The following is a 23,662-nucleotide window of genomic DNA, read 5'->3' on the forward strand; positions in this document are numbered from 1 at the left end:
GAGTAATGACCTTGATTACATGCAGCTTTTTACGAGTACTTGCTTAAGGTCCGGATCTGAGGGAACAAAACTGGCTGTAAAGCATTATAGGTGAGAAGCTTTTTTTTGGTTATCAAATTCTTGAATGTACAATCAAGGTAGTTTTTTGGGTGGTTTCCCCTATGCTTGACGAGAGGGACAAGAAATTGTATTGTGGGTTGAATATTTTATAGGGTGTTATGTACATATGGTTGTTGGAAGGATGTCATTATTGATTTCCGTGTTATGACAGGTTTAAGTATCTGAAATGTTGACTAAACAAAGGAAACTCCCCCAAAAATTCGATAGAATTTGGATAGTGTAACGCTTCATTCTATTTCTTCATATATACTTGGAGTTATCATAGCAAGCTTATAAGTATATTAGTTTTACAACTGGGATGATCTCTTTTTTTCTAGTGGTTTTCTTTGTACATTGTTTATTTAAATATGGTTTACTAATACTAATTTTATTTTTCTTTGTAAATGATGGGTCCTCGATCAAAGAATGTGAAGAATGTAGCAAAAACTACATTGAAGGGGTGTTAATAAATTGTTTGGTGGCGGTTCCTCTAGCGGTGATGCAGTTGGAAGAAAAAGACATAGAGGCGGCTTAACGGCATCGGTAGCGTAGGGGACCATTTGGAAAAAGAGGTTCCCGAGGTTCCCGAGGTTGATTCGTTTAGTGAAGATAGTGTAGTGTAGATAGTGTAGATAGTGATACTAATGTAGGTTTAGATGTAGGTTTAGACAAAGGGAAGAGTATAGTAGAAGAAGAGAGTGAGAGAGGAGGAGGAGAGTGAGGAGGAGAGTGTGGAGGAGGATGAGCGGGATGATGATGTTGAAGAATATGTGGTAGAAGACGTACCACCAGTGGAAGAAGCACCTCCGTATTGATTTCGTTAAGAAAATCCAATGATGATTTGGAGTTTCAAAGAGGTGTGTATGGGGAGGCCCGTGATGAGTCGAGTTGTTGCATGACTATGCGGTGCATGTCGCCTCGCGATGTTTGGGAGAGAAGGGTAATATTTTATTTTTCTTGTGTACTTTGATTTTCTTTTACAAAATCTTTTGTTTCTGCATCATATATATCTAATGCGCGCTTTCGGTTGTTTTGGGAGGATCGATGGGCGTTGAAGTGTGTTTTCACACTTAGCGAAGTTATCCCAATGGAATTTCAAAATGAATGTGAAAGGTCTCCGAGATTTGCCGCGATTGAGAGAAGGATGGGTTGTTTGATCTCGTGGAAGGTTATCCGAGAGCATATGGATCCACCATTGATCTCTGCGTTTGTGGAGATGGCATCCGGAGACCCAACACCTTCCATATGCCAGTTTGGGGAGATGGCTGTGGACTTTGGACGATGTTGTCCAAATCTGTGGAGTCACAAGTTAGAGGAAGAGCGGTGCAAGGGGACGGTGAGCTGAACTTACAACAATCGATAAATCTCTTACATCTTGGTCTGGGGCTCCCTATTGATTTGATTAGGGCGGAGATGGAAGCTAGCAAGTTCACTTCAAAAGTAAGGCTAGAATTCATCCGGAAGCATTTTGCGAACAAGATTCATGATAGCCCTATATGTGACGTCTTTGGGAATGTGGTAGAGAAGGCCTCGAAGTTTCGGGATGTTCAACCGGACCGTTAGAGCTTTTATTCTTTTTCTTTGGATGTGCCGCTTTTTCTTGACAAGTCCGGGACTAGAGTGCCTATATGTTATCCGAGGGCCGTTGTTGAAATTCAGTGAGATAGAAGAGTATGCATGGGGTGCGACAATTTTGGCGCTTTTATATAGAGGTCTTAGGGCTGCCACATGTGCGAAGGTGAAAGGGGTTACGGTATATGACTCTTCTACAGTAAAACTTGAGTATTTTAGAGTTTATTTTTTTTTAATGTTAATTTTATTACTCTATCAATATGTTAACTATTTGTGTATATCTAGGCATGGATCTATGAGTATTTTCCGGTATTCATGACAGTCCCAAACTTCAACTATATCTCGCCTCACCGGCGTGCTCCACAGACACATCCCGGTTAAGCTCCACACTATTACGACACAACATATGCATTGCAGTTTTATCGAGCGATAATTGATGATTTGAATGAGTTCAATGTAAGTATTAAATTCAATGACAATTTGGTATTTAAGTTTCTTTATATTTATTTTTTAGTAATTGATCATTAGAGTTGTTAATGACACATTTGATTTTGTTTCAGTTGTTTGGCATCCCTACAAAAATATCGAGAGATACAAACCCGATCGATGACATTGCATTTTTGAGGGATTGCTATGTTTTTTCAACATTGTCGAGCTTTTTACTGTATTTGTCACAAGGGTGGTGCGTCGGTTGGGTCACGTGCAACTTGTACCTAGAGATCCTCCAATGCCAAATTGGAGAACAAGAACTGTGGCGACGGGCGGGTATGAGGTGAGTTGGACCAATATTGGGCCACTTTATCGAGTCGGGCGAAATCCGCGATTCAACTCTGACAACCGAGGACCTATTTCGCCTTATCCATGGGAGTGTCATCAAAACTACATGACTTGGTATCGCGAGGAATTCTCATGTAGTTTTGGTGAACCCCGAGCTTCTTCTATTCATCCCTCCTCGGAGACAGCGCCCTAACCGTTCACCGATTGTAAGTATTGTGATTTTTAATTGAGTTTTCTCTAATCGTGATTTTTGCATTCGATTGGTAACTTATCTTGTTTTTCTTTTTTGACGAGCGGCGTCATCGATGAAACCAGTCGTTTGCTAGAGAGGTCTGCAATTGGTTTGGAATGATCTGCCAGAGGAAGCAAGGTCCTCCTTCAACAGCGCATAAACTTGACTAGGTGCAAGTACATTGGTGGGCTTATAGTTGATTTGTTTCAGTTTTAGGGTTTGTAACTTTGTAATTTAGTTTGATAGATGTAATTTGTTTCAGTTTAGGGTTTGTAATTTTGTTAACTTCGAATGAATTGATGGATATGATGTTTGTATGAATGTTTGAATGGAATTTAATGTTTAGGATTTAGGGTTTAATGTTTGAATGGAATTTTATGTATGGATGAATTTGATGAATGAGAGTGTTTGATATCTGATATTTGAGTGAAAAAGTGGAATTTGATGAATGAGAGTGTTTGATATTTGATGTTTGAATGGAAAAGTGGAATTTGATGAATATGAAAGTGTTGTAAAAACAAAACGAATTTTGAAAAAATTTCTTCCAAATCGACCGGACCGCATCGTTTGGCATAAAGGCCAAACGACCTCAGCCATCGTTTTCCTTTAAACCAAACGACCCGCGGCAGATCGTTAAAACTTAATCTCAAACGACCCGGCCCGGATCGTTTGGTATAAAGGCCAAACGACATGGCCACATCGTTTGGTATAAAGGCCAAACGACATGACCACATCGTTTGGCCTTTAGACCAAACGATGCGGGCTGGGTCGCTTTTGTATTAAAGCCAAACGACTTCACCGTGTAGTTTCGGTCATTATTGACAATATCACGAACATTATTTCAAATCACTTCGATTGCGGTCCGAATCAACTAGTCGATCACTTTCGATTGCCATCCGAATCAACTTAGTCGATCATTCGATTTCAAAATCACTTTCGATTGGCGTCCGAATCAACTTAGTCGACGCTCTATTTCCAAATCACTTTCGATTACGAGTCGAATCAACTTAATCGATCACTTTCGATTTCCAAATCAAATCAAATAAAAGCCCTAACATTATTTCCAAATAACAATAAAATAAAATAAAATTACATTTGTTCCAAATTACATCAAAATATCAAATTACATCAATATATCACTTAGTCGATCGCCGATTTCAAAATCACTCGATTGCCATCCAATCAACTTAGTCGATTACTTTCGATTTCCAAATCAAATCAAATAAAAGCCCTAACATTGATAACATAAAAATCAAATCAAATTACACTTGTTCCAAATTACATCAAAATACAAATTACATCAAAATATCATATCGACAACATACAAACAACTTAATCGATAACATGTACTGTTGGGTCTTCAACAAGCTCCTTTTCCCATATTAAATTGGGAATATTCAATGCCATAAATTGCAATTGCCTTACTGTCAAGGCCAAATTCCAACTTTCAGCAATATCATATCGAGCTCTAAGCCATTGGCGCATTACTGGAGGAACCGGACAATCTTCAACAAGTTCAACATTGACAAAATGATTTCCACCAACATGTGCGCTACCCAACACTTGGGTCACTCTCGCAAGATTTGCTTGGGTTCTCAACGGCATGAGAAGGAAGCACTGACGAGCTCCTAAATGCATAAGGACAACATTAAATCTTGAAGCAAATAAGTATCCAAAGAAAAGGCATGCTCATCCACTTATTTAAGGGTCGTAACCTTCTTCATGTAGGATTTCCTTCATCGAATAAAAACCTCACTTTGATTGTACAAAGTACAATAAAGGGGAGGTTGTCGATAAACTCTTCGTACAACTCCTTCTCATCTGTGGCCATTCTTCTTCTTCTTCTTCCTAATGCAATGCAGAAGCTCTATAACCGCATGATTGCCATCGCCAACGTGGTCATGGACTCTAACAATGTATTTATGCATTTCTTCGGGAATATCCAACCCGTAATCCTTAGGACCCTCGTCTTTCCAAAGTCTAAGCCATCTCTCACATTTAGGTGGTGTGACTGTTTTTTGAGAAGGCTTATTTCGTGGGTGTGGTTGTTTTGGTGTTTTGGGAGAAGGTTTATTTCTTGGTGTGGTTGTTTTGGTGTTTTTGGAGAAGGCTTATTTGTTGGTGTGGTGTGGATGTTTTGGGTTGGTAGTTTTGGAAGACTTCTTTCTTGGTGTAGTGTGGGTGTTTTGGGTGGGCGAATGTTTGGTTGTGGCGAGACCCACTCTTCATGGTCACGTTGAGAATGTTCAAAATGAGATGGATCTCGCTTTGAAGAGTTATCATCTCCGGTTTGAAGCTTTTTCTGACTACCTTTCGGCCGACCTTTGGTTTTGCTTCCTCACAAAGGCGGTACTAGCCATGTACTTTCTGGTGCGGCAATCTCCATAAGCTTCCTAATCATAACCTACTCTCTTCTTGAGAAACCATTGCAAACCTATTCATGAACAAGTCCATCGAAGGTGCAACATCGGGACCAACACCCACCACACATTGGGAGAAGCGGACAATGTTTTCCAAAAGGGTCGATAGCGAGTCAAAGGGATGGACGCTCTTGCTCTTCAAACTCAATTAATTCATGAGCACATGGCGGTCCATGGCTCGTAAGCAAAATAGCACCAACACCTTATCTCTCCATCTTTAACCGCTTTTACGCGGGTATCTATTTCTTCAAATAACAAGTCTAAACACTTGCGTGAGGACAAGGCCTCTGAGTTCCGCGAAACAAAGGAATCCGGTGGTGGTGCCGAAGTTACAATCATACTTCTCTCGAAGGTAGCTCTAATCTCGGACATCCGGATCTCTAGAATCGGGTGGATTAAGCTAAACATACTCAAAAAATCATGACGGTTTGCATTTCCTAGTACACGCTTCACCGAGCATGAGACCGCTTCAACTCTATTGGTGGTTGTACTCCCCAAAGTGAATGTGTTGGTCAGTCCAACAACATACTGAATCGATCCCCAATGAGGAAACCAAGTCTCTCGCGAAATCGCAAAACAAAATTGGAGTACTTTCACCCCGTAATATTTTTCCAAATCATCCCATCTACTGGAAAATAACCTCGTCTTCGATTTGACTCTGATGTTCCACGAGAACCTGGGCCTTCTCTACAAGTTCTGTAGTTGGAAAAATATCGTAACATTTTGAAAGGGCGACGTAGCGATATGCCATCTACATAGATGCTTGTGTGCGTTAGGAAAAACTCATCGGCACTCATCGTGGCTATGTCCTGTCGGACCACGATCCGCACGATGGGCTTATGTCACCAAGCAAGCCACTAAAATGATCAGGGCCCACTCATAGTCGACCGTTGTTTCGGTGAGCGGCAAAGACTGACACCGCGGTGAAAGATTTCCACGTTGAAGTCACCCCAACAAACTGTACGAAAGGCCACCGATACCTGTTAGTTTTGTAGGTAGCGTCTAACATGAAAACTGTTGGAAAAGTCCGAGCCAACTTAACACCTTCTAGATGGGCCCATAACAATCCCGTTATCTCCTCGGTATTCTCATCCTGTCTCAACTCCTCAAAATAATGTTCTTTTGCTAACAACTCATGCAATCTCTGGAATTGTGTGAGACCGTTCATATCCAATTTCCTCACCTTCTGCCTTGCAGTGTAGACTTGGGATATACTAGAGATGTTATCATGATACCTATTCTTGATGGAATCCAATATTTGTTTAGGTTTTATTCCACACTTACTCATCTCTGACAAATACTTTCGAACTCGAACGCGGTTAGTCGAGTAGCAAATGCATGTCCTTCAAGGGTCTTCGCCAATGGATGGTTGTGAACACCATTAAGAACGACAATTTTCCAACTATCGACAGTGCCGCGTTGGAAAACACCTTTTAACTTAAATGGACATCCCGATTTCTTGGTTCCCGACCTTCTCTTATTAGCCTTCTCTTCCTTCCTTCTTGTGTGACCGATACACACCGAGCACTCGCAAAGCCAAATTCAATCTTGCTACTTTCGGTTTCCTTTGGCACACTCCGACTTTTCAATGACCACAACAACATTAACTTGTCTTCCTCTAGCGGTTGCCCAATCGATTGCCTCGCCACGTATGAAAGACCTAAACACATAAAAACAACAACTATTATTAATACACTAATAAAATTATATTTAGAAAATTTAAAAAAAAAAATGAAATCAATGCCTACTCAATCATACCTCTTCCGTAGTAAAAATTTCTGTTGTATCACTTAAAATCGGTTGACAATCCACATCATTCGAGTTTGCAGAAGATCGGTTCCCGGATAGCGGCAAAGAATTCTACATATAGAAGAATAAAACAAGAGTCTCAAACAATTTGCATTTAGTTTCAAACGACCCCACCCATGTGTAGTTTCATCGAGAGTCCAAACGACCGGCCATGTAGTTCTATAGTGTAATGAAACGACCTGGGCATGTAGTTCTATAGTGTAATGAAACGACCCAGCCATGTCGTTTTCTAGTGTTCTCAAACTACACCGCTATGTCGTTCCGTAGTGTTCTCAAACTACATGCCCATGTCGTTTTATAGTGTTCCCAAAACGACCAAACCATGTCGTTTGGGCTCGGGTTTTGCATTAATTCATTTTGCATCCATTCATTCATTCATTCAATCAATCAAGTGTTTTTTGTATTCATTTTAATCAAGTGTTACCTCATTATTTAGGTTTGCATTTTGTCGTCGACGATTTCTCGGAATTTCATTTGCTCGACTTGTCGCATCTTCAAATTCTTCACCTTGACCTTCAACATTTTGTTCCACTTCTTCACTTTCAACATATCTTCTATTTTCTCCTTCTCTAATTTGTTGTTCTTCTCTAATTTGTTGTTGTACCTCAAACATTACCTCAAATACTTCTTCTTCATCTTCATGTTCCATTTAGAGAAACTTGAGTGTGTAGAGAAACTTGAGGATGTAGAGAAACTTGAGTATTCTATGTAAACCCTAAACTCTAAACTGAGTGAATGAGTATTCTATATATATTTGAAATTTTGATATATTTCGAATAATTGAGTGAAATATATTTGTAAACCCCCCAAACTAGTTTATTATTTACAATTGAATAAAAAAAATGGAAAATAACAAGTTTAGATATAAAACAAATTATTATTTTAGATTTGGATAATTTAGTGAAATATGTTTGAAATTAAATTTTTTTTTTTTTTTTTTTTGTCGGTCTAAAATTTGTAAACCCTAAACCCTAAACCCTAAACTCAAACCCCAAACCCCAAACTAGTTTATGATTCAAAATTTGAAAAAAGAAAATAAAAATAATAAGTTTATAAATAAAACAAATTATTATTTTGAATAATTAAGTAAAATATGTTAGCCGAAATTTGTAAACAACTCTAAACCCTAAACCCTAAATCTCAACCTAGTTTATGATTCACAATTTTAAAAATAAAATAAAAAATAACAAGTTTAGATATAAAACAAATTATTATTTCAAATAATTAAGTGAAATATGTTGGTACGAAATTTTTAAACCTTGAACTCTGAACTCTAAACCCCAAACTAGTTTATGATTCACAATTGAAAAAATAATAATAATAACAAGTTTAGATATAAAACAAATTATTATTTTAGATTTTATAGCATGTTTGATTACAAGTTTTAACTTGGTTATAAAGATACTATGTCATAACAGATAAAGAGTGTAGAGTGCATGTAGTTTTATTGATGTAATTGTGTTGTTTCTAACCCAATTTTTTAAATCGGATTTCAATTTTTCTAATTCAATTGAAATCGTTTGAGTGCATTTGGAATCGTTTGAGTGCGTGTCCACGTCGTTTGAGTGTACACTCAAACACGTGACCAAGTCGTTTGAGTGTATACTCAAATTACATGTCCAAGTCGTTTGAGTGTATACTCAAAAACTATATGGACAAGTCGTTTGAGTGTTACTCACACTAACACACAAACTACGCGGCCATATCGTTCGCGGCCATGTCGTTTGAGTGTACACTCAAACTACGCGGCCATGTAGTTTGAGTGTACAATCAAACTACTCGGCCATGTCGTTTGAGTGTATACTCAAACTACATGAACCCGTCGTTTGAGTGTTACTCACACTAACACTCAAACTACGCGGCCATGTCGTTTGAGTGTACACTCAAACTACGCGGTCATGTCGTTTGAGTGGCCAAGTCGTTTGAGTATACACTCAAGCGACATGGCGGGTAGTAGTTTGAGTGTACACTCAAACGACGACAGCGTAGTTTGAGTGTTAGTGTGGTAACATCGAAACTTCGCATGGCCATGTCGTTTGAGTATACACTCAAACGACTTGGTCATGTAGTTTGAGTGCATACTCAAACGACATGGCACAGTAGTTTGAGTGTAAACTCAAAACGACATGGACACGTAGTTTCGGTGTTAGTGTGAGTAACACTCAAACGACTTGTCCATATCGTTTGAGTATACACTCAAACGACTTGGCCATGTAGTTTGAGTGTAACTCAAACTCAAAAACACTCAAACGACATGGTCATGTCGCCCGAAATAATACACTCAAACGACTTGGCCAAGTCGTTTTACGTTTTACACTCAAACGACATGGCCATGTCGTTTTACGTTACTCACCCCCATGTCGTTTCGTTTACACTTTCATCTAATAACCGCGACTATGTCGTTTGAGTGTAAAATGAAACGACTTGGCCAAGTCGTTGAGTGTACAGCTCGAACGTATGGTCATGTCGTTTGAGTGTAAACGTGCAAACGCCGGAGGAGGGTTCGCTTTTAGGCGATACCGATTGAATTGGTTGCTGGGCTTGGGCTTTGATGGCAAACTTGTAATATGGCAAATTTGTAAAATTTCTTTTTTTTTTAGGAGTTGCCCAATCCAATTTGATGAGTGCCCAATGGAATCACCAAAAAAAAATGGGTCAAACAAAAAATACAAGTGCAAGCGTGCAAGCATCAGAAATCTTGGAACTATCAAAACCAAAATTTGCAAAATTGGCACTCTTATTCAGGAAGCCCTCCCTCAGTTGTTCCTTCCAGTATAAATCTCAAGTTCATTTTCATCTGACATGTTAATTATACTTTCACAAAACTCAACAAAAGCACCTTTGCCTTTCCTTCACCAGGAAAAAAACAAGAAATAATACACCTACAAACTAATAGCATGCCTTCAACTTGCAGCTGCTTTAACTGCTTTCTCAGCCGCATCATCCAGATCTTCTGCAGTGATTAACGCCATCCCACTCTCCTACAGTTTCATTAACATACAAAAAATTTACTCAGCCAGAGTTCGAAATAAATAATGGTTTACCATTTATTCTCACGGGAAATAAAATGAGCTGTGGCACAGGGTAACAAGGTTTTACATTTACCTTTAGAATTCTCTTCCCTTGGTCCACATTGGTGCCTTCTAGACGAACTACAACTGGAACCTTCAAGTCAACCTTGAAAAGAAATTTCAAGAAATCTTCAGCACATTTCAAACAAGCGACTTGTAAATACATACAGTTAAATCAATCTTTGTAAAGTGAGCAAGGATCATCTGCATACTGAAGTTTCTTTTCCAGTTTTTCCAAGTATTTTTCTTTAGAAATTTTTTAATATTTTTTTTGCAAGCTTATTCAAGTTCGATTCTAAGGTCAATAAGACTGCTGCTTAAGACTTTGTTGGATTATGATAAGCATAGGGCTTTGATGGCCTAGGGAATAGAATGCAAAATCAAGGAATAGAGGGCATACTAAATAATACTATTGTGTTTTGCAAATGGGACCAAATTTTTCTGCATTTGCCACTTACACAACAGGCAGCAACGTGATCTGTTATGTCTTTCTTACAAAGGTAGAAAATGTAATGTGGGTCATAGATTCTGTTTTCAATTTTGTTTTCTTTTGAAAATAGTATTTTTCTTTTGCTAGTTTGCATTCCTTTTGCGCCATTCCACCGGGCATTGCCGAAAGAACAATCAATGCAAGGATGGTTGTCAATGTTCCATCAGTATGTTGCTGGTGTATTTTTGTAAAATTATGCTTTGTTGATGTGTGGATTTGGCTCATTATGTTCTAGTAATTTGGAGTGTATCACTTTGTTGCCACTTTCCTGTCTCTCATGACCTAATGCAAAATAGATTCACAGGGAGTAATATGTAATACTATAGGAAGAAACTAGCATTTCGCCCGGCCCATGACCAGGATTGTTTCATTGTTACTAGCATCATGCACGTGCTCGCGCACGTTGTATTAGGCAGACAGATTCTAACATTCGTTACCAAAGCTTAACCTGTACATGTTTTGAATATTGTATTTCGCATGGTTTGGGGAGAATACAGAGATGAACCTGGGAAGCTTCTTGTGGTACCGCAATAGAGTAAAAGTACCGATTGAGAACAATCACACAGCTGATCATGCACCATGCACTGATTGACTAAATAGCCCGTCATTCCATTTAAACAATGTTTTAGCATAAAGCTGCACATTTATTGCAGAAAAGTAGGGGAAGAAAAATAATTCTCACACAATTCAATTAGTAGCACTTATTGTATTCACTGAGATAGGGGGCAGCAAATTAAAATATGCATACTTCACGGACAAAGGTTCGATCAGAGCATGCACTGCTTATCAGAAGTAGTTGGCACGAAGCTGTGATTTCAAATGAATACCGCACTCAAAGTATTGCTTCAATAGCACTTAGATGCACTTAGATTTTGCACGACTTACAAAAGCACCAAAGAGTGCCAAAGAAACCATAGCAGCAGATCAGTAGTGATTCCAATAGCATCAAGAGTATCAGTTCTCTCTCGGATCAGGTGGCTCTTGCCAATCACATCAGCAATGGCGAAAATTTGAATAATGACAGATTTGTATCCCACTGCAAGGCCTAAAATAACGTTAGTAGCAGCTCCAGTTCTGCAGGAATTAGCAACATCTAGCACGGGGCTACAACAGAAGAACGGAAAATAAGAGTTGATATAGGACGGATCAAGAAATAATAAAGAATATAGAAAAGTTTATTAGAATAGAAAACCTGTATGCATTGCTAGTAGAGTATTCAATCACAAAGCCAATGACCGTGGTTACCCATAGACCAATGGCATCAACAATAGAATTATAAGTAACAACATTGGACGATTTTCCTTCCCTTGTCATTTCATCGATCTAACAATGACACAGCGGACTCTACCAGTCCATTCTTATATAAGGTGTCAATCAAGGCACTATGTAAGACAACGTCAGCCTCCAATCCTACTTATTTTCACTCTCTAAATATCTCCATTGCATCTTGATAAAGACCCCTTTTCGAGTACACATCAATCAAAGTTGAGTAAGTAAATAGATTAGGACTCAAGTTTTCTTATTTCATCTCTCTGAACAGCTTTTTAACCTCATCATAAATATCCTACTTTCCATAATTTCTCAAAAGCGCATTATAAATAGGGGAAATTTAACTGGAAAATTGGGGTAATCAAAGGCCTTGGCACAAAGCAATTGCTAATTGAAAAATGAGAAATAGGTGGTGAAGTAAAAACTACTTGGTGAATTTGTTGTACTTTTTTGTTGTTTGAACTTTCTCCATTATCTCATCATCACTTCCAAATTCCAACAACATCCAGGATTGGATACTCTTTCTCACATGCGGACATGGAACTTCAAACCATCTTCAAGTTTGAAAACTAAGAAGTCACCAATACATAGATCATGTGCTCTTGCAAAATCTTCCCAACCTTCTCAAAACCAAAACCCTATTCATGCTAACAGCCAACACTTGCTACTTCTACTGGTCCTCAATGTGACATTTCCTTCACTGCACTTCTCTTCTAAGTGTTGGTTCTTGAAAGCAGGGAGAATTGACTACAATAAATAAAAGAAAAACAATCCAGCTAAATAGAGAACAAAGCACTTTCGAGCTACATATAAGGAAATAGTAGAAAATAAGAGGTGCTCACAATTTCTTTAAGTGAACCAGGAACGATGACCTTGAAGAAACGGGGTTTGCTTGGTCAGATTGTGGTCTTCGCCATTTTACAGTAATGAACTATTGTGTTAGAACCACTCAGGACTGACAGGGAACACACAACCCTTTAGTATCCCCAGGATAGGGCGTTGGGCTCAAGCCTCAAGCTTCCTCTAATTTTCCAGCTTTGGCACAACCATCAATCATGGTGCTATATGTTACAACATTAGGCAATATATTCTTCACCGTCATCTTAGACATTATCACAAAAGCCAAATCCATTTGTCCACCTTTACATACTGCATCTAATAACATATTGTAACCATCTCACCAAACAAATTCTTCGCTTGCTCCCACAACCCACCACGACTACAAACGGCAAAGAAGAAGTGAGCGGTAGAAGATTGATCTAAAATCTAAACGCATATGCTGCTGACATAGATACTTAAGATGAATAAGGTAGAGACTAACACATATACTCTAATACTCTATCGACATGAACAAACAATTGATATTTTTCTTTTACATTCTTTTTAGGTCGAAGATTGAAAAGAGAATGAAAGGGGCCGGGGAGATGAAGAAGGAGAGCTTATTACAATTTATAAACATGGATATACAAAGTTTATTTCAGACATTTCGTAAAACAGGTTGATTTTTTATGTACAAAATTACAATTGGTGAAATTCAATCTGTAGAGTGAGAAAGCTAGAACATACCTTTTTTTAACTACCAAATTCAATCTATTGGAGAGTTTCTTTATGAGTTGGAGAGTTTCTTTCTGAAATTAAATTCATTTAATTTACTTGTAGAGGAGAGTCGAGCAGAGAGAGAAAGAGTGGAGACGAAGAGAGGAAAAACCGAGAAACGGATAGAAATTTCAATTAGGTGCAAAATGACAAAACTGCCCCTGTTGTTTAGATGTGAAAAGACGAAAATACCCCTGTGACGTACGTGAAAATTACTGTTCATCGACCCCCATATTTTTCTAATATAGTAAGATGTTTTAAACGTTTGGGCTTTACCTGTGTTTTGGGCTTTACAAAATTATTAGAGTCAACTACTAAACTGGCCTGGTCCATTTTAAAGTGGGTTGTTTTTAGTTTGATACATGTCCTTCATTTTCTAACGTGTTCTCACGTATCAACATGTTGAGGGAGTGGGTAAGTTGTCATTCAAAATCAACAAAAAACATGTTGAGTGGGTGTGATCAGGTAAATGTTCGAATAGTTTATCAGTTTATCCGAAGCCGTTTGTCCTTCATCCCCAAACCAAACGGCTAATTTCTTGCCAAAACCCAATCTCCAGATGAGCTTACATACCATAGTCAATGGCATCAATCTAGACATATTCCATCCAACTCAATAGATTTCAATCTCTGTTCTTACAGGGAAAATAACAACACTCAATTTTTTTCTTTAGTTTTATTCAGTTGTTAAATTCTTTTTTCTAGATTCAATTTAATGTGGAAAACACTACTTTTGGGTGCAGCAACATTAGTGTAATATATAGGGTACCTTATAAAATAAGTCGTTTCATTAAGATTTATACAATATAATCATGTGATTTATTTGGTAAGAGGAGATGGAGTCTCCAGAATCTGATAAAAGTAACCGTCAGAGCACAAACCACCTCTTGGGTATCCCGACTATTTGTCACAGGCTCGTTATATCCAATATAAACAAAACAACGTCAAATGTTTCTGGCCGAAATTATTTAAGAGAATAAGAGGTGAGGTTTTGTCTTCAGATGAAAGAAAGAACCGAATTACACGTTTAAAGGTATATCCAACAGAAAATAATATACACCCTTGGGACATTCCTATCAATAGAAAGAAACCCAAATAGACAGAATTTAGTACTTCCCTATGGCTTATAGAACCTATCTGATACATTGAAATGAAAAGAAATACAACTGATGCATACACCTGCTTCAAAACATATATGAGACGTAGAAATTACAGAAAAGAACTATAAAGTCTAAAGTGGTGGTTATGCCATCATTCTTGATCCTAAAGTTTCCTAGAAAATCTTGAAATGCCACCAATTCATCACAGGGTAGCCACACAAATTGAATCGTATATTTCTTCAAAATAGTCTGAGAAACTATCAAATAGAGGAAGAGACGTTGCATATATAGAAATGCAGATCTGCAAGAATGAGTGAATTTGAGAATTCCCAGATACTTAAATATGCGTACAACTGTAGAGAGATGTTGCGAGATCACAAAGCCTTTCAGAAACATGCACTCCTGTCTCCATTTACCTGGGAAAGAATGAATTTGCCAAACTGTCTTCCATACTCGTGCACATGTTGACAGCAGACACAGTCCCCATTTGTCTGTGAGTTGAACATCCGCTCATATGCCTCTAATTTCAAGACATCATCAAACTGATTAGCATAGAAACTTTAAGGTACACCACCCAAAGTTGCCTCTGAACTAAGGCTACTGATGACTTGACCATCATAACTGGCTGCATCTTTCTCATTTCTGCTGCAATTGGATGCTTCATCAAACTGTTAATTGGCCGGGTGCATCCTTTACAATGTGCCACTTGACAGAGAAGTATCCATTCCACTTATCTTGCTACCAGTACTCTACACTCTTGTTAAAATCAACTGGACCCACCATCTCTGCGAGACCCACAAATTGCCCACTGGTGTTTACCTAAAAATTGGAGAAGAGACCTAATTAAACCAAAATGTTGAACATGGAACGTAGGAAGCTGTCCTTAGAATATGAAGCACATGACAATCACCAGACTTTTCCTGAGCCTCCTAGTATCCAGCATCCAACTTCTTGTTTCCATTGGTAGTGCTGACCCACACACTGTTCTTGATGCTTTGGATATATTCTGTTAAGATAGCCAGGAGAAGGGCCGATGCCAACAGTTGGTGTTACCGAAATAAAGAAATGTTATATAGGTTGGTGTTATATCCTAAACAGTCGGGATGTATGGTTCAAATACGGGTTGGTGTTATACCTTGCTTGTAACACCAACTTGTACAGACCCTTACAGACTCATGTTTAACGATCATACTATCAGCAAAAAAAATGAACATACTATTACATAAATAATTCTAACCAATTACTCTAACACTTCCTCTTGCAGTTAGAGTTACACTTATCAAACATTCAACAAACCCGACATACCCATGTTGGTACAAACTTGTGGAGACATACGTCGGGTATAAGTCTGCTACAACGCATCTCCTGTCCAAAGCATAAATACTAACATAAGGTGATGCAACATGAACTGAAAGCCATGCAGTACTTTGAACATTCAATCACTTTTTTTTTAAAAAAGAACCATCATTTATCTAGCCATCACTAAAACCACTTAATGTTCCTGCATCAAGTAACTACTTACCCTAATAAAAACATTCTACTGGTGTTGGACATTTTTCTACATGATACAGTGGTAGCATATGTCTTTAAAATAAAATTTCGATATCAGAAAATAGACATTACGAGTCTATTGTAAGTGGTTTTAATGCCAAATAAAAAATCATAATGTAACAAAGCCTTTTCCAAAAAATACTTACTTGGATTTGTAAGTTGAGTAGATAGTGATCTAGCAGTCATAATGAAATACTTGTAGAGAAAAGCTAAATCAATGCAACACACGATGGTCACTTGGCCATAAACCATGGAGTAGAAGAAGAATGGCATCGGTACGTAATGCAACTTGAATTGATAATTGCTTGAAGAGTTCTACGTGTGTCGAATTTAATATGTGTGATCAAATATAGTTGGTACTTGGTTCTCCTCCCCAGGTGCAACGCTCTTTTATTATCACAGTCAAGCCTAATAACCTGCATTTATAGATTAAGCCAAAGATATTTCCAATAGTAAGAAAGCATATTGCTTCGTTTAATTAAAAAACAAACCTGTAGAGGCATAGACTATAAACGTCAAAAACATTGGTGACTCTTAAGGACCATGGACGAATTGGTTTACTAACTATAAGGGATGAGTAATACTAATTTCTATATATTAGTTCACCAAAAAGTTCCAAGCAAAGAATTCTTAAATGCTTCGATCAAGCATGTCTCGATACCCCTTAAAAGAATCCAACATCTTGATTTTAATTGGTCTCTGAAACTACAATGTTCGCATACAAAAGAAAATCAAACTCAATTGTTTGGATCCCAAATATGAACTCACAAACACGTGGAATGTGACTTCAAGGCTTGCAAGTTGTTGAACTTATGATTAGATGTTAAACGAACATGGTCATAGATTCGTAGTAAAAGAAAGGCTCTTGCAATGTGCATTTGACATAGGGGTAATCACAATGTAGTACAAATGAGGGTATGAAGGACATGTTACAAAACTTAATTAATAAAATTGAGGCTTATAAATTTCAGTACTGTAATAGAACGTATAACTCTACTAATATACTAAGAATTATACAGTCCTTATGAAACATATGAATCTCTAAGGAATTGAGCACATAAGAGTAAAACAACACAACAATAGGAGAATAATACATATAGTTAAAATTCACGAATATTGAAGGAAAAATAATAATAGCATGATATTCAAAGAACATAATGTCAAAATACTAAATATTGTTTACTTCATACCTACAAATGGAGTATGTTACTTGAAATCTAACTATCCAAATCTCGATAATGCCACCATAGCTTTTCAAACTATGTTTGTACATTATGATATAAAGCTAAACTCTGCATTCTCCAAATAACAAAAAAAAATGACTTAAAGATTATTCAGGGAAAGGTCTAGGTCTACATTGCTTAATGAAGTTATTCGTGCAAGCTAATCAATTGCAGAATTATGCTCTCATCTTGTCCAAAAGTGTAGTCTTGTACAAACGGTAGTGTTGTACAAAAGTGTTTGAGATGTCGAACGCATAAATGTGTCACAGATAAATTCTAATTATGTATACTGAGAAACTGATATTGCATGTAACTAAATAAATTGTAAGACAAACTTATGGACACAATTGAAAGCTATCAAACCTGGAAAGAAATAAGACCGTTCAAAGTCCTCACTATTTTCCATGACTTGGGCACGATCAACTACATAAGTCCTATCTCCACCCTGCTCAAGCACTCTATCTCAGGCTTCAACATTTGAGGCGGCTGACCTTGAAAAAGATGCAGCAATTCCAAGAAGTTCATAACTGTACCATGCTAATGTAATCAAAACATTCTTGACCGACTCAAAGTCTTCATTAGTTGGTGAACTACTTGTTTGCTTCTTCCCACTATATGATTGTTTAAAATTTGAGGTGAGGTGATCGGAAAGTAACAATATGGTGTGCTGAGAAATGGTATGTGAGAAGTATTAACAAAAGTTTCCGCACATGGATGATGCATCTATATACTATTAAATAATTAGTTTTTACACTTGCAAAAGAAAGGCAACAATATTTGCATACCAAGACGTCAAAGTTGAATTAACTCAAAATTTAATATAGATCTCAATATATTCCTTGAAAGAATAGTGAAAAATAGATTACTAAAAAAACTTACGAATCAATGGACTGGCGAATTGTGAATATAAAAGAAACTCATATAAAAATTCTTTGATAAGTAAATACATATACAATTATTTTTGAATATTTATTTCAAATTCATGCATCTTTTTCCATAACAGTGAGAATAACAAAATCAACCTTTTCGCTTTCGAACTTGAAGAGAAAAATAAAAAACGAACCGATTGGGAGTTCAGCTTCACATAGAGAAATCAATTTGTGTCCTCTCAACTATTTTGACGCAATTGGGAACAAAACTTAATAATTAGAAGCTATGCAAGGAAGATCAGGGATGTATCTGTATCTCGCCCCACAACTAACCTGTCAGACCGATATATACCGGATGGAAGCACCGAGAATGGAGTGGTCCTTTCCCCGACCTCTCTGCAGATCTCTCCGCAGAAAACCGATTATAGTAAGAAAAAGGTTTGTCAGTTATTTGTATGTTTCCGACGGTCTAGTTTGGATATTGAGGATAAAGAGTACCTGGATGTCCAATTGTCCCAAGATCCTTGGACAGCAACAGTGTTACCACAAAAGGTCCAAGTGATCAAGGTAGGAATCCCTTGTTCTTGTGGTGCGTCAAGAGAATTGTGTGGGTCGGGATCCAGATGTGGTTGAAAGTGGGTGGGGTATCACCTCTTTGTAGGGGAGCCACTGGAAGCTGGAAATGGGGAAATCGAACAATCATTTGGAGAGAAATGGCTTACCAGTTGGTTGGCATATTATTATTATTTTGTCATAATGTGATTCATTCTAAAAAAAAAGAGAAGATATAAATCTAATTATTGCACCTGCGGAGCGAACATGAGAGGAGATATGGAAGGAGGTGAGTTGGAAGCACCCAACATTGAATCGGAAGGCCGTCGACTTCATAATCATCCGTATCGATGGATCCGCGATTAGGATCTTCTTCGTTATCTCCTTCTTCTCTCCCATTCGTATTCCCCATATCACATCTATTTTCAGTTGAAGGTTTTTGGTTTTTTAAGGATTCGTAGTTTGAGGTTTTTATTTTCAGGATTTTCGTTTTTGTTTGAGTTTGAGGTTATGGGAATCATTTTTTTTGCGTTTTAATGTTCGGGTTTTCTATTTTTGATTGCTGAAGGTTTATCATTTTTTAGGATTCGAAAACATAGTTTGAGGTTCCAACGGGGTATAATTTTAGGTTTTGAGCACAATTTTTTTTTTTACCTAAAATCATTGGAAATTTGACGTGGCTTTCTAAAATCGCATATGGGTATTTTCGCCCACTGTGCAATAATAGATTTAGATATATGAACACTACTTTAGGTATGAACAGGATAAAAACTAAGGGATTATTCTATCTGCATCCTGAAACAGAGGTTTAGCCATTGGACTCTGCATTTGCCACTGAAGTGAATTTAAAGGGGAGAAAATCCCCTTAAAGGAGAAAAGTTTTGTTAAATAGATGGTATAATAACTTGGAAGAACTGATCGATAAAAAAGGCCCGGTGTTTCAGAAAAACGCTTATGCCAAGTGATCTGTGAGTCTGTGATACTATGACTAAATGGAACAATACAGTCATACAGAGATCAGAACTAAACGAAGAAATGCATGCTAAAGGATAAAAAAAATGTCGAAAAGGTAGTGGCGAATCATACCATAATTCGCATGTGACTTTTTAAGTGTGGGATTCATCTATTTTCTCTATTAACAAGAAAAGAATACATTTTTAGTCATTTATCAAAAGGGGTTATGCAAAATTGAGGAAAGGAATGGAATATATACTTTGAAGTACCTTTCAGCAAAGGAAACGTCAGTGCAAGGGATACTGCCAAGTTTCGGATCATGAGAAGAAGGGAATGAGATTCTGTTCTTGTGAAAAGTTGAGGTTGTGGGGTTTAAGAGGTGTTAGTTGTTTATAAGTTGAAGTCATTATTGCTTGTGAAGATGGCTTTAAATATTCGGTTCCTCCACAACAAAAAATACAACCTAACATCAATAAGCTCCATTGTATCTCTCCTTGATTTCGTCTTCCTTCCCTAAGCTTTTTGTATCTCCTTGATTCAAAAAAGAAAAAGAAACATGGCTGAAGCAAATATAACAGTAACTAAGAGAGAAGAGCCACAAACATGAAGGGAGAAGAGAGAATGAGAAGAGAACCACATCCATTGTTAAGAGGAGGAAGAACAGAGAAGAGTTATGATCATGGACTGTCTTCATATGAGCTTATATCACTAGCTTCGATATGTGAAGCTTTCATTCCACCTATACCATTAGATTCACTTCATGTCAATGATGGCAAATATGATCCACCGAACAAGTCTCTCGAATATTTCTTTCTTTCTTCTGGTTCTGATGACTCAGTTCCTGATGAGGTTAGTACACAGTTTTTTATTTTTATTTTTTTTTCAATTATATATTGCCTGAGTTTGATATGCCGTCTTAGTTGTTAATAGTTTGTGAACTATATATAATTTTTTTCTTTTAAAATGTGTAAAATGGAGGATAGGTAGCAGAAAGGATGGTGAAGGCATGTTTGCCAGAAGCTGTGTTTCTAGTGAGATGGACTCTAAGGTTTCTGTCCACTAGATTGGGTACTCTATTCCTATGTGGATTCATATGTCTTGGAGGGGATTTCCCATTCATCAAAAATTACTCAGACATGTCTTTAGAAAACAGAGAAAAGGTTCTACAGAAATGGTCAAAGGAAAAGGAGCTGAGAATTTTCAGAGTTGTTTTTGTAATTCTCAAGATGTTTTGCTTATTCACCTTCTTTTCCAGGGTATTTTTTCTTCCTACTGTACTGGTTTAATAGTATACATTATCATTATTATGCACAATGGTCTATTTCTTTGAAAACAATGAAAAGTATTAGTAGATATGTTACTTGGTCAAATTCCTATTCCTGATGTCAATTTTTGTTGCTGTTCAAGTATGATATTTCAATTTGAATTAGCTCCCCGTTATTGCTAGAGTCATAGATGAACATCTTTCAACGTAGGTGGCTTATAAATTGAGATACTAATATTATTAATGAGTCTGTTCACTCTGTTGTATGTCTTTTTCCAAACGATAGTGAGAGGGAATTCATAACTTTGTTGTTTTTGTAATTTGTTCGCGATTTTTCTTTAAAATCCTTTAAATGGAAGTGGGGATATCTTGGATTGTGCCCGACTCCTTGACATCTTCATCACTATCCACATATCAAAATCGGTAGAAATAAAGAGTCGATGGACCTAAAAATGATGTACAAGTGTGTGATGGTTTCAGGTTAGTACTGCTTAAATACATGGGAGGTTATGAGAGGTGGAGACTAAATGCTTAAGGATGAGGGTCCTCTTTTTTCCCTTTCTTTTGTGTGTGTAGGCGACTTGTGTTCTTTGATTGATGTTACTCATAAAGCAAAGGTTGTCTTTTTGACTCTACTAGTGAGATATCAATATGACTTAATGTAGTGTTGTTTAGATTAATGTAACAGTTATTTTCCGGTTGTGTTGTTGCAGACTGACAAAAATATGCACAATCCAGCATGGGATGCAATTGGGTATCATGTAGACAGAGATGAGAACTCGAGCACACCTAAAAAGGACAGACCTCTTGAGAAAGGAATCATTGAAACTATACATGAGTCTGACTCTACTCTTGTTAAATCCCTCTCCCAAAAGGCGTCCAGTGTCATCAATGATCCAAACAAGAATTTTACAGGATAGAATGTGATGTTGTGATTGTTGGTTCTGGTTCCGGTGGAGGGGTTGCTGCTGCAGTTCTTGCAGCTTCTGGCAAGAAGGTTGTCGTCCTTGAGAAAGGGAACTACTTTGTGCCAGAAGATTATTCCTCTCTAGAGGGTCCTTCCATGAATCAATTGTACGAATCAAGTGGAATGTTAGCAACTGGTGATGCAAAATGTACAATAATTGCAGGATCAACAGTTGGTGGTGGTTCAGCTGTGAACTGGTCTGCTTGCATCAAAACACCAAGTTCAGTACTCAAGGAATGGGCTGAAGACCATAGAATTGCACTCTTTGGGAGCTCAATGTACCTCTCAGCCATGGAAACCGTGTGTAAAAAAGGATTGGTGTCACCGAAAATGCACTATGGAAGGGCTGCAAAATCAAGTTCTTCCGTAAAGGGATGTGAAAATCTTGGTCTGAAAGTTGACTCCGTGCCACGTAATTCCTCAGAGAACCATTACTGTGGCTCTTGTTGTTATGGTTGTAAGAATGGAGACAAAAAGGGTACTGATTCTACTTGGCTAGTTGATGCTGTAGATTGTGGTGCAGTGATTTTAACAGGCTGCAAAGCAGAGAGGTTCATATTAGAGCAGAACAATTCTGGCAAGACTAAAAGGAAGAAATGCTTGGGTGTGATAGCAGCATCCTCTAGTAAAAATATCTCAAAGAAAATACACATTCACGCAAAGGTAACGATTTCAGCATGTGGGTCGATTTTAACACCCCCTCTAATGATCTCGAGTGGATTGAAGAATCCAAACATTGGAAAGAACCTTCATCTCCACCCCACTCTTATGGTTTGGGGATACTTCCCTGAATCAATGACAGGCCTCAAAGGGAAAACATATGAAGGAGGAATTATCACTTCACTCCATAAGGTAGTTTCAAAGGAATCTGGTGTTCAGGCAATCATCGAAACCCCTGCACTTGGGCCTGCTGGTTTTGTTGCATTGTTCCCATGGGTGTCTGGGTATGACATGAAGGAGAGGCTAGTAAAGTATGCAAGGACTGTTCATCTGTTTGCATTGGTGAGGGACCAAGGCTCGGGAGAAGTGATGAAGGAATGTAAAATACGTTACAGACTAAATGACAGAGACAAAGAAAATTTAAGAACTGGACTGCGACAGGCTTTGAGAATTTTAATTGCTGCTGGAGCAGTCGAGGTTGGTACACATCGAAATGATGGGCAGAGATTAAAATGTAAAGGAATTAAGGAGAAAGAGTTGGAAGAGTTCTTAGACAGAGTGACTGCCCATGGAGGGCCAATGTCAAAGGGGGAGAACTGGAACATATATGCTTCTGCTCATCAGATGGGAAGTTGTAGAATGGGTGCTACAGAGGAAGAAGGCGCAGTTGATGAAAATGGGGAGAGTTGGGAAGTAGAAAGCTTGTTCGTATGTGATGGCAGTCTTTTACCTAGTGCAGTTGGTATCAATCCCATGATCACAATACAGTCCACGGCTTACTGCCTCTCCAAAAAGATAGCAGAATCCTGCACTAACTAGACATTGTATAAAATATAAAGATAGATCTCTTCAAAAATAAAGAGAATGTTAGGACATGTGGCCGTTTAGGATGTCTTTACACAAATAATCGCATCATGTTCGTTCTTGCCTGTATCCTGTTTCAGTAGGCCTATTATGACCGTATATCATTGTCATCTCCAGCTATCTCTGTGCTTCTGCTAAAAGGATAGCTCCTTAGCATTCATATTTCTTTTATTTGTTTAATATCAGAAACGTTGTGCAAGTTTTGTGCAGCCCATCTCTACTAGCTGCAGTCGTTGACTGCAAACCTCTAATTTGTATTGGTCACGCAATTGGCACTAAATTAATGGTGCGGTATGGGTAACCAATATGACCTGTTGGCTATCA

At 37.8% G+C, this 23,662-nt stretch overlaps 1 protein-coding gene and 2 long non-coding RNA genes across 5 annotated transcripts; 1 reads left to right on the forward strand and 2 right to left on the reverse strand.

The window, feature by feature from the left end:
• Positions 1–9,598: 9,598 nt before the first annotated feature.
• Positions 9,599–10,495, reverse strand: LOC147500304 (uncharacterized). Its single transcript, XR_015194657.1, has 2 exons — positions 10,015–10,495; positions 9,599–9,890 (listed from the first exon to the last, which is right to left on the reverse strand). It is a non-coding gene; the product is annotated as an uncharacterized LOC147500304 (long non-coding RNA).
• Positions 10,496–14,454: 3,959 nt separating this feature from the next.
• LOC147500305 (uncharacterized) lies at positions 14,455–18,390 on the reverse strand. 3 transcript variants are annotated; one of them, XR_015196288.1, is made up of 5 exons: positions 18,272–18,390; positions 17,572–17,699; positions 16,132–16,401; positions 15,345–15,799; positions 14,455–15,253 (listed from the first exon to the last, which is right to left on the reverse strand). It is a non-coding gene; the product is annotated as an uncharacterized LOC147500305 (long non-coding RNA). The 3 variants fall into 3 exon arrangements; XR_015196289.1 differs by lacking the exon at positions 18,272–18,390 and having other exon boundaries at positions 15,345–15,440; positions 15,740–15,799; positions 17,572–18,241; XR_015196287.1 differs by lacking the exon at positions 18,272–18,390 and having other exon boundaries at positions 17,572–18,241.
• A 1,650-nt stretch (positions 18,391–20,040) lies between these two features.
• Positions 20,041–23,547, forward strand: LOC147500306 (long-chain-alcohol oxidase FAO1-like). The gene is given in 4 exon segments (XM_086561977.1): positions 20,041–20,432; positions 20,567–20,839; positions 21,561–21,753; positions 21,756–23,547. Coding segments are annotated over 4 exon segments (2,250 nt in total). The 5' UTR covers positions 20,041–20,186; the 3' UTR covers positions 23,294–23,547.
• Positions 23,548–23,662: the final 115 nt, after the last annotated feature.

This window comes from Coptis chinensis, chromosome 5 (genome assembly GCF_015680905.1).
Source record: "Coptis chinensis isolate HL-2020 chromosome 5, ASM1568090v1, whole genome shotgun sequence".
NCBI classification, from domain to species: Eukaryota; Viridiplantae; Streptophyta; class Magnoliopsida; order Ranunculales; family Ranunculaceae; genus Coptis; species Coptis chinensis.